At 38.5% G+C, this 17292-nt stretch overlaps 1 protein-coding gene across 1 annotated transcript in view; it reads left to right on the top strand.

Annotated features, from left to right (window-relative positions):
* LOC105552786 (CUB and sushi domain-containing protein 1-like) overlaps positions 1–17292 on the top strand; it is a 1055824-nt gene that overhangs the window by 1006161 nt on the left and 32371 nt on the right. Inside the window, exon 4 of the mRNA XM_011998543.1 lies at positions 16343–16537. Coding sequence (XP_011853933.1) covers positions 16343–16537 — 195 coding nt within the window. The remainder of the gene's footprint in view (positions 1–16342; positions 16538–17292) is intronic.

Here is a 17292-nt window from a genome sequence, read left to right as displayed (position 1 = left end):
TAGGCCATAAGCCTCTCTCTGCCCATTTTTAGATGGCCTCATTGTCACATTCTCTGTGGGACTCCTGCAAGAATTCAGGGAAGTAACACATGAAGTGCCTAGCGCTTAGAGTTCAATAATTGTTAGTTCACTTGCTCCCTAGGCTGAACATTAATTACAATATGTGTGTGTGTCATGGGGGAAACAAAAAAAAGGTTTAAATTATTAAGTCCTTTAAATAATATTTACATCCTTTTAAAATCAAATGGAAATGAAACTTCACAGTGTATATCCTATCTGCACACTTGTTCTTTGTTATGATGTTTTATGATGGAATTATCAAGACACAACAATCAACAGTAGGTCTTCAGAAACTAAAGGAAAATACTTGGAAGCCCACAGTTATACTATGTACAGAGTTGAATACATGACATGTAAGGCAACAGCAACAACAAAAACATGCTTTATTATTTCCAAAAAGCTCTTTTCATGAAGCTTGAGCTATTTATGTGAATTTGATAACAGAAAGCACCTTCATGTTTGAGTGAATATGAAAACCATGGATTTGTAATATACCAATGCCTAGTAAATTAAACTGTTTATAATCATAACATTGAGACTATTTTTAGAAGCTAACTTCCAGGACAAAGAAGAGAAATAACTGAAGTTAGACTGAGAAACAACCAAGAATTCATTAATTAGAAATAAAAGATAATGCCACATGACCTTTACATTGTTAAAATGATTTTATTATTTTCTATACACACATGCACACATACACACACATAAATTATGTATATAAATTTATAATACATATATTATCTATTATATATGTTATATATAATATATATTATGCTATATGTAATATATATTATGCTATATAAAATATATATTATGCTGTATAATATATTATGCTATATATAATATATGATATAAAATACATTATATGTTATAAAATATATAGGAGATATATAATACATTGTATGTTATATAATATATATAAAAATTGGAAGAACTGGTTTTAAAAATCTAATCTGCATAAATCCTACATTTTATATTTAAATACAATTGTAGAACCATTATTTTGAATTATATCCACTTTACAGGAATCTAATATACTTTGATTTGAATGACTTAGATGTACTTTTTCCAGAAAATGTATAATACCTGTACGTGTTCATGAGCATAGACATAAAAATCCTAATTTAAAAAAAAGAATGCAGTGCCCAGAGTCTGAAAGAAAAAGGGGATGATGAAGACGCTGAAAAGTCATGTCTCACAATGTCTGGAAATAGGTTTAATGTATGTAATTTAGTCTTTGTGTTTCATAGTTCGCTTGTGTTCACATGTTTTATTTTAGTCTTTGAAACTTATGGTTACTGCTTTGACTGTTAGGTTCTCTACTTCAAATTATTTCTCCTACAATCCACCTCCTCAATCTAATTTCCCCTTTTCTGTGTTGCAGCGAATAGCAGGAATATTCTTGAGTTTCTTTCATTCTAAAGCATTGCACATCCTGTGTCTGAGCTGTAACGGCATCTGCTGCCCACGGGGTCCCATGATGTCCCTGGATCTGGTCTGCCCCGAGCTCGGCACAGGGTTCTGACCCCAGCACCAGTGGCCCTTCCAATGCTCTCAGTGGTCATTTCTACTGCTGTGGCCACTTGTCATTGATGATTGGTAATGCGGCACTGTTTTAAATGACAGCGTCCTTGAAATGGTTCATCTGCTCATAGCATACACAACTGATGTTCCTTTCACCTGCCTCACCTTACAAGGATAGAATTCCGTTAGTGTATGTGGGAAGAAATGAGAGGCTTCGTCTCACTTCTGCTCCTTAACTCATTAACAGGACAAATGCTGCCCACATGGTGGGTTCCTCAGAGACGAGCCCCCCACCACCCAGTGCCCCATCCCACCACTGCGTGGCAGCTGCAGATGGGAGGGCACAGGTGGTGACTGCCATGCTCAGTGTCTCCCCCTGCCCCGTCTGTGGCCTCCGCACCACACCTGGGATGCATGACTTTCCTGTAAACCAGCTTTGTAAACTTGGAAGGTTCAGGCGTAACATTGTAACTATAACACAGGAAGGGCCGGGCGCGGTGGCTCAAGCCTGTAATCCCAGCGCTTTGGGAGGCCGAAGGGGGCAGATCACGAGGTCAGGAGATCAAGACCATCCTGGCTAACACCGTGAAACCCCGTCTCTACTGAAAAATACAAAAAACTAGCCGGGCGAGGTGGCGGCGCCTGGAGTCCCAGCTACTCTGGAGGCTGAGGCCGGAGAATGGCGTGAACCCAGGAGGCAGAGCTTGCAGTGAGCTGAGACCCGGCCACAGCACTCCAGCCTGGGCGACAGAGCAAGACTCCGTCTCAAAAAATAAAAAAAAAAACACACACAGGAAGTAGAAACACCTCCGTGAGCAAGATGTTGAGTATAATTACTCTCAGATGCCATGGGGACATTTTTTTAAATTTAAGTTCTCATGGGTGAAGTCAGTCTGGGCCTGAGGGCTGCGAAGTCCAGGGTGGTACAGTCCCCAGCATGGCACAAGCCCAGGGTGGTTCACACCCAGGATGGTACGCCCCAGGGTGCTACATGGCTAGGATGCTATGTGGCCAGGTTGGTACATGCCCAGGGTTGTACAAGCCCAGGGTGGTACGTGTCCAGGGTGCTATGCATTCAGGGTTGTACGCAGCCAGGATTGTTGGTGGCCAGGGTGGTACACAGCCAGGGTGGTACATAGCCAGGGTGGTAGGTGGCCAGGGTGGTACACACCCAAGGTGATACGCATCCAGAGTGATACACAGCCAGGGTGGTAGGAGCCAGGGCGGTATGCAGCCAGGGTGGTACATGCCCAGGGTGGTACATGCCCAGGGTGGTACATGCCCAGGGTGGTACACGTCCAGGGCGGTACGCGTCCAGGGCGGTACGCTCCAGGGTGGTACGCGTCCAGGGCGGTACGCTCCAGGGCGGTACGCTCCAGGGTGGTATGCGTCCAGGGCGGTACGCGTCCAGAACGGTACGCTCCAGGGCAGTACGCTCCAGGGCGGTACGCAGCCAGGGTGGTACGCAGCCAGGGTGGTACATGCCCAGGGTGGTATGCGGCCGGGGTGGTATGCGTCCAGGGTGGTACGCAGCCAGGGTGATACGCAGCCAGGGTGCTACACGTCCAGAGTGATACGCAGCCAGGGTGGTACATGCCCAGGGTGATACGCAGCCAGGGTGGTATGCATCCAGGGTGGTACGCAGCCAGGGTGATACGCAGCCAGGGTGGTACACGTCCAGGGTGGTACGCGTCCAGGGTGATACGCAGCCAGGGTAGTACATGCCCAGGGTGGTATGCGGCCAGGCAGGAGCCTCCATATTGGAACTGGCCTGTTCTGGACTAGAAGGCTCTGGCCTCTCACTCCAGTGTAGACAGCAATGAAGGATCAATACACATCTCCAAGAGGAGAGCTCCTTGCAGGACTGGCTGAGGCCTTGACTGACTGCAGGTCATCTTCTCTCTCTGCCCAGTCCCGCTTCCTTCCTGTCCCAGTTATGATTATGCAGACATGCCCTCCCAGTCAGCTTCCCTGGGAACCTACCATGGCTCTTCTCATTGCACAAGAGAAGAAAATGAGACCTGGATTTAATTATGCTTCCAGTGATCGAGCTCTGCCATGGTGGAATCAAAGATGGAATGAAGTGTCCTGATGCTCCTGACTCTTCTCCCTCCCTCTGGAGGGGTTGCTGGCCCCTGAGATGTGACCCTCCAGTTAGATTGAGTTAAGCATCTTTTATGGTAAAGAATTTTAGAGCTTGGAATGACAGAAAGTAGACTGAGATTGCCTTGAGCTTATTAAGACAAGGTTCTAATAAGTAAATGGTAAACAGAATTGCGTTCTGTCTTATTTTTAAATTTTGCATTAATTTTCAGAGATGATTTCTCTGTTTTTCCTTTGCCAATTTTATATTTTTTAATTTGCAATACGGAAGTATGAGAAAATAAGAGAAGTTACATGTATTTGAAACAGCAGTTATTGTGCAGATTCCTCAACTTTTAGAATGAATGAGTCCACCCCACCTCTCGTCTTCTTTCTTACTGTTAAGATGAGAAGATGTGAGCCAGAAAGTATAATATCAAATAATATCACAGAGACAAGCAGTGGGCAAGAAAAGACAGGAAACCTGGTCTCCTAATTATTCAGCCTTTTTTAAAAAATTAAACTCTGCCAAAATTATTTCTTTCTAACATTACAGTTGCATTTAAAAGCATTTCAATTATATCAACACAATTGCGACAGTAAGTCGTGGAAATATCATAGGTCTATACAGATGCAGGTTTATCTCTGTCATCTTAACTGAGTTGCTTAGCCTCTCTGGGTCTCATCATCTTTATATGTGAAACTGGAATAATGATGCCTCATTTGGAGACATGTAAGTTTTGAAACACCATATATAAAGCGGTCCAGCATTTGAAACAGAAGCTCAGCAAAGTATCAATAGTATCTATTGGTAATAAACCTTATTTTAAGGTAATTGAATCTGTAATTCAGAACACTGAAATAAATGTATAGTTTCACCCAGGAGCCGCCACTCCTAGAATTAAAAAATGCATTCGGTCTTTTGAGATTCCAGTTTGGCTATTCTACATTCATTTCCCCCTCAAGGCGGCGCGGCACACATAAAGCTATTTGTCTTTTCTCATTATCTTACTGTTATCTGTTTGTCTATTTATATTTAAAATACTTTTTCCTGAAGACAACATAACACTGGTTGTATTTTTCACCCAGTATCATGATGTCTACCTTGTAACTGTGAGGTTCATGTCATCTATGCTTCCTGTGTTTATTGGTAAGGCTGTGTTTAATTTTACCACCTTGCAGTTTGCTTCATATTTGTCATTCATTTTCTTTTTTCCCCTTCTTTTTATGTTTTCCTTTTGTTGGATTGGGTACTTTTTGTGATTCGTTTTATCTCCTGTGCTAGTTTAATAGCTGTAACATTTGTCTTTGCTGTTTTAGGGGTGACTTTAGACTTTATGGTACTCTCCCATAATCTACTGTGATGTTATACTGCTGCTTTTTTGTTTGTTTTGTTTTATTTTGTTTTTTTAGACAGAGTCTTGCTGTGTCACCCAGGCTGGAAATGCAGTGGTGCAATTCCGGCTTACTGCAACCTCCGCCTCCCAGGTTCAAGCAATTCTCCTGCCTCAACCTCCCAAGTAGCTGGGACTCCAGGTGCCGGTCACCGCACCCAGCTAATTTTTTTTTCCCCCGTGTTTAGTAGAGACGGGTTTTCGCTATGTTGGCCAGACTGGTCTTGAATTCCTGAACTCATAATCTGCCTGCCTCGGCCTCCCAAAGTGCTGCGATTACAGGCGTGAGCCACTGTGCCCGGTCTGCGCATATATATATATATATATAAAGTGGTACAACATATATGTGTGTGTGTGTGTATATATATATACACACAAAAAAAGTTTTCTTCTTATTATGGACATCATCTTACTTTTTTGCATTATGAGTTTTCTTCTTATTATGGACCTCTTCTTACTTTTTTGCATGCTTAGTACTTTTTGATTGGATGCCAGACACTGTGAATCTCACTTTGACAGGTGCTGAATATTTTTGTATTCTCATAAATGTGTGTGTATATGTATATGCATATATATACATACACACACACACACACACACATATATATTGTACCACTTCACCTATTGTGTAGCAAAGATACAGCAATATACTCTCCTTACCCAGCCTCTGTGGTATTTCTGTCATTTCTGCCACTTCTACATATGTTAGAAACCCAAAATATATATTATTTGGCTTTAAACAGCTAATAATCTTTTAAACAGATTTTTAAAATAAAACATATTGTGTAATTCCCCATACAGGTATCATTCCTGGTGCTTGGCGTTCCTTGCTACACTGTTTCCTTCAGCTGGAATGACTCATTTTAGTATTCCTTGTGGTGTGGGCCTGCTAGTGATGGACTTTCAGTTTTCACATGTCTGAACTTGTTTCTCTACCCTGTGATTTTGCAAAATATTTTTGCCGTGTAAGTTTATTAGATTGACAGTTGTTTTGCTTGTTTTTTATTTTGGTACGTTCCAAAAGTTGCTCAGTCTCTCCTTGATTTCATTCTTTCTGAAGATGCATTGCCTGGTACCTTTATCTTTGTCTCTCTACCCAGAACCTTACCCCTTCCCCCGCTACTATGGATGCTTTAAAGATTTTTTCTTCATTGCTGTATTTAGGCAACTTGATTTTGACATGTGTGATATCGTGCTCTTCATGTTCTTTGCATTTTGCACTTATTGAACTTCTTGTATTTATGAGTTCACTGTTTTAGTAAATTTTGAAGTTTTGGGGTAATTGGTTTTCTTTCTCTTTTCTTTTCTTTTTTTTTTTTTTGTCCCTCTTTGTGTTCCTTACATTCGGTGACTTTAATTACACACATAGGTCTGCTTGGAGAGGTCCCAAAGTTCATTGATTCTCTGTGCTCTTAGTTTTGTTTTGATTTTGTTTGGAAATCTTTTTTTTTTATGTTTCATTTTAAATACTTTATCTTGCTATCTCTACGTGTTCATTAATGTTACCTTCTGCTATATCTATTCTACATTATAACATCCATTGAGTTTTGAATCTTACATGGTTTTAACTCTAGATGTTCAATCTGGGTCTTTTTTTTTTCTTTTCTTTTTTTTTTTTTTTACATTTTCCATGTCTCAAGATAACATGTTCCATTATCAGCTGATTGAGAACAGGGCATACAATTCTGATAACAGTTTTAATGTTGGTGTTCACTGATTCAAAATTCTGTTTTATTTCTGGCTCATTTTTCATTTATTGAGTTTTCTTCTTATTATGGACATCTTCTTACTTTTTTGCACGCTTAGTACTTTTTGATTGGATGCCAGACACTGTGACTCTCACTTTGACAGGTGCTGAATATTTTTGTATTCTCATAAATACTCTTGAACATTCTTTCACTGGGGTTTGGTTGAGTATTTTTGGAACAGTTTGATCCTTACAGACATTACTTTTTAAGGCCGAATGTAGGTTGAAACACGAAAGATGTTGCTTCTTTCTTAGTAGTAAGCTTGATTTGCATTTAACAATTCTTGTCATAGTTTTGCGAAAATTTATATATGGTTTAATTCTTCTAGCGTTTAAAATGGCAAAGGCCTGGCCGGGCGCGGTGGCTCACGCCTGTAGTCCTAGCACTTTGGGAGGCCGAGGTGGGCGGATCACGAGGTCAGGAGATCGAGACCATCCTGGCTAACACGGTGAAACCCCGTCTCTACTAAAAATACAAAAATTAGCCAGGCATGGTGGCGGGTGCCTGTAGTCCCAGCTACTCGGGAGGCTGAGGCAGGAGAATGGCGTGAACCTGGGAGGCGGAGCTTGCAGTGAGCCAAGATCGAGTCACTGCACTCCAGCCTGGGCGACAGAGCAAGACTCCACCTCGGGGAAAAAAGAAAAAAAGAAAAAGAAAAAAAGAAAATATAGGACCACATGAGGATTAACTAGTGAGGTCAAAATGTAACACTATAAGATTATTTCATAATTCACACTAGTAAATACACATGCTGCTTCTCAAAAGTCGTTTACATAGTCAAAATCATTTTGCAACAACATTTTTATTTTCTCAATTGTCAAGAGCTTCTAATGTCTTTCATGTGCTGTTCCAAATCTTTTGAACATCCAGTCCATAGGTTTCAAATCCATTTGCCAACTAGTCGCTTACCTAGTTTCTGACTTTGCTGCAGTCTCTCCTGCAGTGTTTCTGCTGTTATATGAATTTGCCTGGAGAGCTTGAAACATTTTTTTAAAACTATGTTATAGTTGTGCCCTCAGTTCTACCTAAGAAAACATCGTAAGTCTCCCCAACCCATATATCCCTGTTATTATAGCAAAGCTCCATTGTGAACACTGTAGATCAAATGATACCTTATCATCATCTCTTTTGATGTGAGTCACATTTTCATATGAAAGAGCTTTTTGTCGTGCTTGAAAGTAGAGATTCTGAATCCATCATATGCAAGCTCTACCACCAATTCTTAGCAGTTATGTGTCATGGAAGTGACTTGATCTCCCTGCAGCATGCTTTTTGTTTGTTTAAAATGGGCATAATAATAGTACTTACTCATATACACTCTTAATATATACAAACTACTTAGAACAGTGTCTAGCACATAGTATGTGTTGTACAAGTATTTCCAGTTATAAGCAGAAATAATGAAGTAGACTTAATATTGCTAAATGAAAAATTAGGATGTCCGTCTCCTTTACTTCCATTACAACTAGGCTCGCATTTTCATAATAGCCTTGACTCTGATACCCTTTACAAATACTGTTTCTGAAATTGGGATATGTTAAAATCTCTGTATACTATGAAAATTGTATTATTTCCCTAGCATTTGCATGGTGCTTTAGAGTTGGGAAAATAAACTTAAAAGTCCTGACATGTATGGAACGCTTAACCTTTGCCAAGTGCCCTGACGTTTTGTGATATCTTTTTACAATTTTCTGTAATAAACCCATGAGTAAGCTTTACTTTTCATTCCCCTTTTTAAGATGTGGAAACTAAGGTCTAAGTCATTTGTCCAGAGTTACAAAATCAGTTTCTGGAGCAGAAACCCAAATCTATCTCATGCCAGGTCTGATGTCTGTAACTCACTGTGCCGTATAATTTTCTATAAATGCTTGCCACAACGACTTCCCCCACATCAATTTATCTTTCCTTTCTTATTTGGCCAGATCTTGCCCTTTCCCACCTGTAAGTATATTTACAACCCACTTCCTCACTGAGTTCTTCTCAGCCAGTTCCTGTTATTTCCCATAGTAATGCTTTCTATGAGGTCCTTCTCTTTCACGGTCGTTCCTCATCCTGGAGAATAAGACTTTTTGAAAATAGAAGGCATTCAGTGACTGCCACCTCCTGGGAGGTCCTCATTGCTTTTGTCATAAGTGCTTCCTCAGCACCTTCTCCTTTTACAGATTGGCCCGCATTCAGAGAGCCAGTAAAGAGAAGCAATGTCAGGTTACAAGATTTGAAAATCTGATTTTTTAATGTGATCCTGAAAATTATATAACCCGATTTTTCTAATCCTTCCCAAAGCCAGGAGAGAGAGTGGGGTGAAGAACTTTCAGCAGCAAATAGTCCAAAGCAAACACATCTGATGTCGTTGGTTTACATAGGAAGTGCACATCATGAAGGAATTTGGAGTTATATTACCTTAAGCTACCAGTAGACTACTAGACAGGCAAAGTGTAAAGAAATGGACAGGAACCCTAAGGGACCCAGATTCCAAATGAATGTACCTCATGAAAGTTCACTGATTGTACACATGCTGTTAAAAATGTCGTCATTCCTCTGATGAATTTCAAACTTCTTTTCGATAGCCTTGTCCCATGTGGTAATGAATATTAATGTTGTACTTTATTGTAATATCATACTTTAACTTTTCTTGTGGGAAGATATTTAATATGACATCCACTTAATTATTGAAACAGCTGGGTTAAAGGTTTGATGTGATAGCCCAATTAAGTCACTGAATTGTGACCATATGTACTTGTCAAATTGAGTGTTACGGAGAGAATTTTTGTGTGCATATTTAGAATGGCAGCCTGTGTTTCAAGTTTCGAGCCCTGGTGTACAAACTTGGCTTCATGAGGTCTGATGGAAACCTGCCATGAGAGGAAAGAAATGTTCCCAGAACTCTTTCAAGAAATCCTTTCACATTACCAAATGTCTGCGTTGGGTGCAGAATTCCCATCACCTAAATAAGTATTGCGTTCTTGAAGCATCTATGGGAAAGAGTGTAAATGGCTCAGGAAATAAAGAGAATTAAAAGTAGAGTTTATGTCAACTCAGTATTTACTAAATTCTTCATGTGTGTTTATTACTTGTGGGATTCATAAAGGGACATGCATAATCTTCAGGCAAACTGGTGAAAAATTTAGTTAAAATGAAATTGGCAGAAGTGACATTGGGTTGAATTTACTTGCTTTTAAATTAGCTTTTCTCAACCACTGAATTATCGTATTTTGGCAATTTTTGTGTCTGTGTCTTAAATCTTTGCATAGACCTACCAACAATTCCATCAATATTTTACAATTTGTAAGTTTTTTTATTTTATTAATAAAATTGCTGACAGATTTATAATACTATGTCCATATTGCAATTGTTAGTGTTTGCAACTGGAAGAAAATATTTTAATTTAGTCTTAATTATTTCTATTTATTTGTTCACATTGTTCCCATTAAAATTTTTACAAAGCTTTTTAAAAAGAAAATTCTTTGAAGATAAAAATTCCCAGCTCCTAAATCATAAATTTATAACTTTGTGTCACCAACAAGTGACTTTAAACCCTAAATGGTAGATTTAATCATTTTTTCCCATTTTCTAAGTTATTTTGCTTCCAAAATCCTTAAATTAATTTTAAGCCTCTGATACTTATTTACACTTTTTGCCAAGTGTGGAAATAAAGTGACTAAAATTATACATTATTTATTGATTCATTGTTTCTAAAATAGCATTTTGTCCAACTGAATTTTGAAAAACTTTTTTTCCTATTCCCACTAAACTGATGAGCTATGTGAATTTTAGTTATTGTATATACATACAGGAAAATATATGATCTACTTTATAATATATTAATATTTATATACAAAGATAAAAAGATTCAATTCCAACCTGGAATGATTCAAGGCCCTCAGAAGTATTAACAGCTGTTTACAATAAAATCTGATAGAGTCATATAAAGAACAGATATTTGGAAACCTGTTATCTCATTCAATCTTGACACCTTCCCCTGTAAAATAAATACTGATGGGAAAACATTTTCAGTAAATTAGCAGAACTGATAAATGTAAAGGAAGAGACCTAAAGGCCATTCTCCTTTCCATTACAATCCTTGTCAACTGAAAAACAGCAGCTTGCAAAGACTGTGTCTGATGTGTGTTTTTCAAATTCTTTTATAATTAAGTGTCAAGATGTTAAAGTAAAGACAAAAATCTGCAGACAAGAGAAAGAAGCAAACCGTTAAAGTGGTCAAAGATGCCCCGGAAGTAGACGTCCTCTTTATCCTCTGTAACGCCACTGGGCTGTTGCTGGAGCTGATGGCCGTTGCTGTTACAGCAAATGCTCACTTCATGTGCTCAGTAGGTTCTGGGAAAATGTGGCTCTAACAAAAACAACATATGACAAAACCAATTTTCCCACAGGCTAATTGATATAAACAAAAGTAAAGTTCCTATGGCATATTACTCGCCGTGCAAAACATGACCAAAATTCTAAATACTAAAGATCAAAACACTTCTAACATTGAACACTGACATAGATGTGAGCTATACATTCATTTAAGAAAGATTAATAAAAACAAGTAAAATAGTTTATCCAATTATTTGAGTTTTGGGTTGTGGGTGGCCAGAGTTGTCTCAGCAGCTCAGGGTGCCAGGTGGGCGCCAGCCCTGGATAGGGTACCCTACCATGGCAGGGTCACACACACACACACACAGACAGGGACCCAGGACACATGCCAATGAACCTAACATGCAAACATGCACATCTTTGGGATATGGAGGAAACTAGACATACCTCATGCAGACATGGAAAGAACAGACAGTGACCCTGGACAGGAATCTATTTATTTTTCTCATCCATGTTGTAATGAAATAGTGGTGATGACAACAGTGCTATTTGAGGGCCTGCTGTAAAATAAAAGCCTGCAACGGCACCTGAAAAAGGATCATTTACGTCAGATACAATGGGAAATGCAATTTCATCAAAAGAACAGGCATGCTCTCCATTGATGTCTAGTTTTTTCTTTGACATCTGCTACTTCTAACATCTGCCTTAATTTTTCCCTATGAAAAATACCTTTCCTAAATTGATGAAATTGAACGTAATAAATAGTTTTCATATTCAATTTTATGGGAGTAGCTGTCTGTTGGAAGTTTGAAGACATGGGTGTTTACAAATAATTTCTTTTCAGAAACTTTGGGGAGACTCTTGTATTCAATAATGATATTTTCCCTTCAAAAATATGTAAGTCAGTACGTTTCTACACTGCTGGAAAATACCATTGCACAGTACAATGGTAAAAATTTTGGAGGGCTCCAGTTCTCTTTAAATTTACTAAATATACTGTAGATAATAAAGTGTGAGGCTTGACCGTAACAACAGTATCTTGAGATATGTTACACGCAGTCATGTGTCACTTAACAGCAGGGATGCATTCCGAGAAATGCATCCTTAGGCGATTTTGTCCCTGTGCAAACATCACAGAGTGCACTTACACAAACCCAAGTTTTGCAGCCTGCTACACACCTAGGATGTATTATGGTGTAGCCTAGTGCTTCTAGGGTACAGACCTGTACAGCATGTGGCTATACTGAATACTGTAGGCAACTGGAACATAATAGTAAGTATATGTGTCTGTAAGCATAGAAAAGATACAATAATAAAACAGTATTAAAAATTAAAAAAGTTACACTCGTATAGGACATTTACCGGGAATAGAGCTTGTGGGGCTGGAAGTTGCTCTGGGTGAGTCAGTGTGTGAGTGAGGCGTGAATGTGAAGGCCTAGGACAGGACCGTGTACTACTGTAGACTTCATAAACACTGTACACTTAGACTACCCTAAATGTGTAAAAACACATTTTTCTTTTTTAATCATAAATTAAGCGTAATATAACCTCACTTCATAAACTTCTTTTTCATTTTTAAACATTTGACTCTTCTGTAATAATATTTAACTGAAAACACAAACATTGCACAGTTGTACATAACATTTATATTGTTATTCTACAAGATTTTCTCTATTTAAAATTTATATATTTTTACTTCTTAAACTGTATTCATTAAAAATTAAGACACACACACACTAGCCTAGGCCTGCACAGGGTCGTCTCTTCCACCTTCACGTCTTGTCGCACCAGAAGGTCTCCGGGGCAAGGACGGGTATGGAGCTTTCATCTCCTAGAATAACAGTGCTTCCTTCTGGAATCCTTCCTGAAGGGCCTAAGGTTGTTTTACAGCTAAATCGTTATTTTTTTTTTTTTTAGTAGAAGCAGCACACTGAAATAATATAAAAAGTGTAGTATAGTAAATACAAAAACCAGCAACAGTTGTTCATGATTATCATCAAGCATATGTAGTGAACTTAATTGTATGTGCTATACATTTGTATGACTGGCAGCTCAGGTGGTTCGTTCACACCAGCGTCACCACAAACATGTGCGTTGCACCTGGCGTTATCACATTGTGATGGCTACAACATCAGTAGGCCACCATCTCCTGGGACCGACGTTGTATATGAGGCCTATCATTGAGCTGTCATTAGGCAACTCACAACCATATATTACTATAGAATGTTCCAGTGATTTTCTACACGATAATCATTTACGTTATTCATACCAAAGTTAATTGAAAAAAATAATTTCAGGCTCTTTTAACCGAAAAGATGTATAGCAGAGTCACACAGACTAAGTTCCATTTCCAGAGTGGTTCATTTGGATTTTCCATGCATGCCAATGACTGGTCATTGTGGTTCTCTTTAGCAGGCTTATTTGATGGATTTCCATTGATAACCCTTGTCTTTGGGGAACAATTATCTGGACACCTTCTGTTGGAAAATGTGTGCCTTCTAAGAAGAATTAGCAGTAACAGTTAAAAATAATAATGACCCTAAGAAGACATGATGATTTATTTCAAATATTCCTGGACATTAAAGAAAAACATCAAAAATCTTTTTGTCACACGTTTCCTTTTTTTATCACTGTTTCTCACTCTTCCCATTTACGGTGACTATTCAGCCTGTGTCTTTGACCATAAGAGCTCTCGGCCCAGCTGATGGACACAGCATTCTGGTCATAAGTTGAAGGGCTGCCCTGATAAAATGGAAAGTTTTTCTTATAAATGTCACTTTTAATATACTATAAATAGCACAGATTTTTGCTTTAGGGATAGTGAATGTGGAATTAAATTCAGAATTTTCTTATTTAAAAAGACAACAAAAATGATTGTAGATGATATTGAACTATTTTCTGTTGTGTTTTTAAACAGATTTTTGTAGACTGCTCTCAGAAATTATTTCTAGAATAAAACTAGAAATAAAAAAAACTAGAACTGAAAAAACTTTATGTAAATAGAGATTTCATAAACATGTCAATAATATTCAATATCTAAGCACTGGTATTTATTTCCTAAGTATTTCTACATAACCCAGTTTGTACTTAAGTAATATCATGATAAATAAAAATAACTTTAGAAATAGCTGAGATTCCTTTCTCATATTCTAAAAAAGTTCTATATGTTTCTCAGTTTAAAAACTAATAAAACAGAAAATATCGTTCTGCATTATACCAATACATTAAAATACACCCTGATGCCGATGCAAAGACAATGGATATGGACACAACATAGTTTCTGTTCAGTTGGAAATACATTTTTATTTGGAAATCTTTTTATTTCCCTACTAGTAAGTTTCATAGCTTATTTGAATACAAATAGTAGCAGCTAATTTACTGATGACATACTGAATTTAAACCATAGATACGGAGACAATAGCCCACAATGATGAATTTCATCCATTCAACTGAATGGTGCACCAGTTCAGTTCAAAATCGTGTTCTATGAGTATGGAATGGAGTTTCAAGTCGATTGATTTAGACAGAGAATCATATCAAGGAAAAAGTGAGAGGATCAAAAAGAACAGAATCAATACCCCATTATTGAAATCATCAATGAAAAGAGTCAAACTCTGTAAAATATTTGAAAAGATTTATTCTGAGTCAAATACAAGTGGCCAATGGTCCATGACACAGCCCTCAGGAGGTCCTGAGAACAACTGACCAAGGTGATTGAGCCACAACTTACTTTTACACATTGTAGGGAGACATAAGACATCAATCAATACACATAAGACATACATTAATTCAGTCTGGAAAGGCAGAACAACTAGAAGTGGGAGCTTCCAAGTCATAGGTAGAGTGAAAGATTATTTGTTTGTTTTTGTTTTTGTTTTTTGAGACAGAGTCTCACTCTGTCACACAGGCTGGAGTGCAGTGGCGCGATCTCAGCTCACTGCAACCTCCGTCTCCCGGGTTCATGCCATTCTCCTGCCTCAGCTTCCTGAATAGCTGGGACTAGAGGCACCTGCCACCATGCCCGGGTATTTTTTTTGTATTTTTAGTAAAGACAGGGTTTCACCATGTTAGCCAGGATGGTCTTAATCTACTGACCTCATGATCCGCTCCACCTACCTCGGCCTCCCAAAGTGCTGGGACTACAGGCATGAGCTACCGTTCCCGGCCAGGTTTTTTTTTTTTTTTTTTTCTTTTTTTCTTTTTTCATATTGGAAATTAATTGAAAGAGTTAAGTTATTGTCTAAAGACATAGAATCAATAGAAAGGAATGTCTCGGTTAGAATAAAGGGTTGCAGAGACCAGTGTTTTTATCATGCATAGAAAGCCTCCAGGTAGCAGGTTTCCGAAAACAGATCGCCTGTGTTTCTTATCGGAAGTAAGGAGCCTCTTCTATCGGTAATTCCAAAAGGGAAGAGGGTATAATGAGGCATGTCTGGCTCCCCGAACTAGTTTTTCAGGTTAACTTTGGAATCACCCTGGCTGAGAGGATGTGTCCATTCAGATGGTTGACAGGCTTTGACTTTTATTCTTGGTTTGCAAAATGCAAGTGAATTCAGTATTTGTGTTGTCAAAACTTAGCACTGAAACTTACTTTTGAATCAGACACTATAAATGGACAGAGCCTGGCTGCGGTCCTGGAATACGGTAGTGGAACCCTTTTTTATGCATTGATGGATGAATGCATGAGATTTCTAATTTATTATTTAATTCAATTGCTTATCCATCAAATGTTGATTGAGCATTGGGTAATAATGTGTAACAGACACCGTACCGGTCCTGGAAGCATAAAAATAAATAGGGTATGAGTATTCACTCTTGCAGTGTTTCCGATACCGCTGTTTTAGATTTCCGTAGTCTACTGTGTCTGACTGCTGACGCTGATATCTGGTTACTCACTATAGGAGTACGTAGAATTTCATGACTAGAAAAATATAATCTAGACGTTATCCGGAACACTGAATAAAAGCAGGACTATATTTTTCTCTCAACAAAATGCATTTATTTACACTTGATAATGTTTATAAAAGTGCTATACTGCAGATATTCTAAAACCAGAAGACATTTTCTCAGTTTAATTTTTAGGAACAATTAATATTTTTCTGATACTAGAGATTTTCTCATTTTAATAATTCAAAAATGATGTCTGTTTTGTGTTATAAGTGGCTCTCCATAGAAAATTTAACTTGTTTTTTCTTCTTTCTTTTCTCTTTCCAATAGTTTTACCTAGCCACACTTGTGGAAATCCTGGAGAAATCCTGAAAGGTGTTCTCCACGGAACGAGATTCAACATAGGAGACAAAATCCGATACAGCTGCCTCTCTGGCTACATCTTGGAAGGCCACGCCATCCTGACCTGCATTGTTAGCCCAGGAAATGGTGCCTCGTGGGACTTCCCAGCTCCCTTTTGCAGAGGTACAGTGCTACAAGGGGGCTGGTGAGCAAACTCCAGAGCAGGGCAATGGCTTTGGAGCTGCTTTTATAAAAGTTTCCACTTAAATGAAAAGATGATATGTTGGGATGACTCTCACTGTGTCAGCTCATTCTGCTCCTGAAAGCAATATTGCATGTTATTACTATGTAAGAAATAACATGTAACATGTAATATTTAATATTACATGTTATTAGTATGTAAGTAATAACATGTAATGTGTCATAATAATATATAATATTACATGTTATAATATGAAAGAAATCATGATTGGACCACATAAGGTCAATAGCAAGTTTAGGACTTGTGATATGGTTTGGTTGTGTCCTCACCCAAATTTTATCTTGAACTGTAACTCCCACAATTCCCACATGTTGTGGGAGGAACCTCGTGGAAGGTAATTTAATCACAGGGGCAGGTGTTTCCTGTGCCATTCTCATCATAGCAGATAAGTCTCATGAGATCTGATGGTTTCAGAAAGAGGAGTTCCCCTGCACAAGCTCTCCCTTTGCCTGCTGCCATCCATGTAAGACGTGACTTGTTCCTCCTTGCCTTCTGCTATGATTGTGAGGCTTCCCCAGCCACTTGGAACTGTTAGTCTATTAAACTCCTTTCTTTTGTAAATTGTCCAGGCTCAGGTATGTCTTTATCAGCAGTGTGAAAAGGAACTAATACAGTAGATTGGTACCAGGAGTGGGGTACTCCTGAAAATATACCAAAAGATGTGGAAGCAACTTTG

Source organism: Mandrillus leucophaeus, unplaced genomic scaffold, assembly GCF_000951045.1.
Source record: "Mandrillus leucophaeus isolate KB7577 unplaced genomic scaffold, Mleu.le_1.0 Scaffold574, whole genome shotgun sequence".
Lineage (NCBI taxonomy): Eukaryota > Metazoa > Chordata > Mammalia > Primates > Cercopithecidae > Mandrillus > Mandrillus leucophaeus.
Note: the sequence above shows the minus strand (reverse complement) of the source record. Positions and strands in the feature narration are given on the sequence as shown.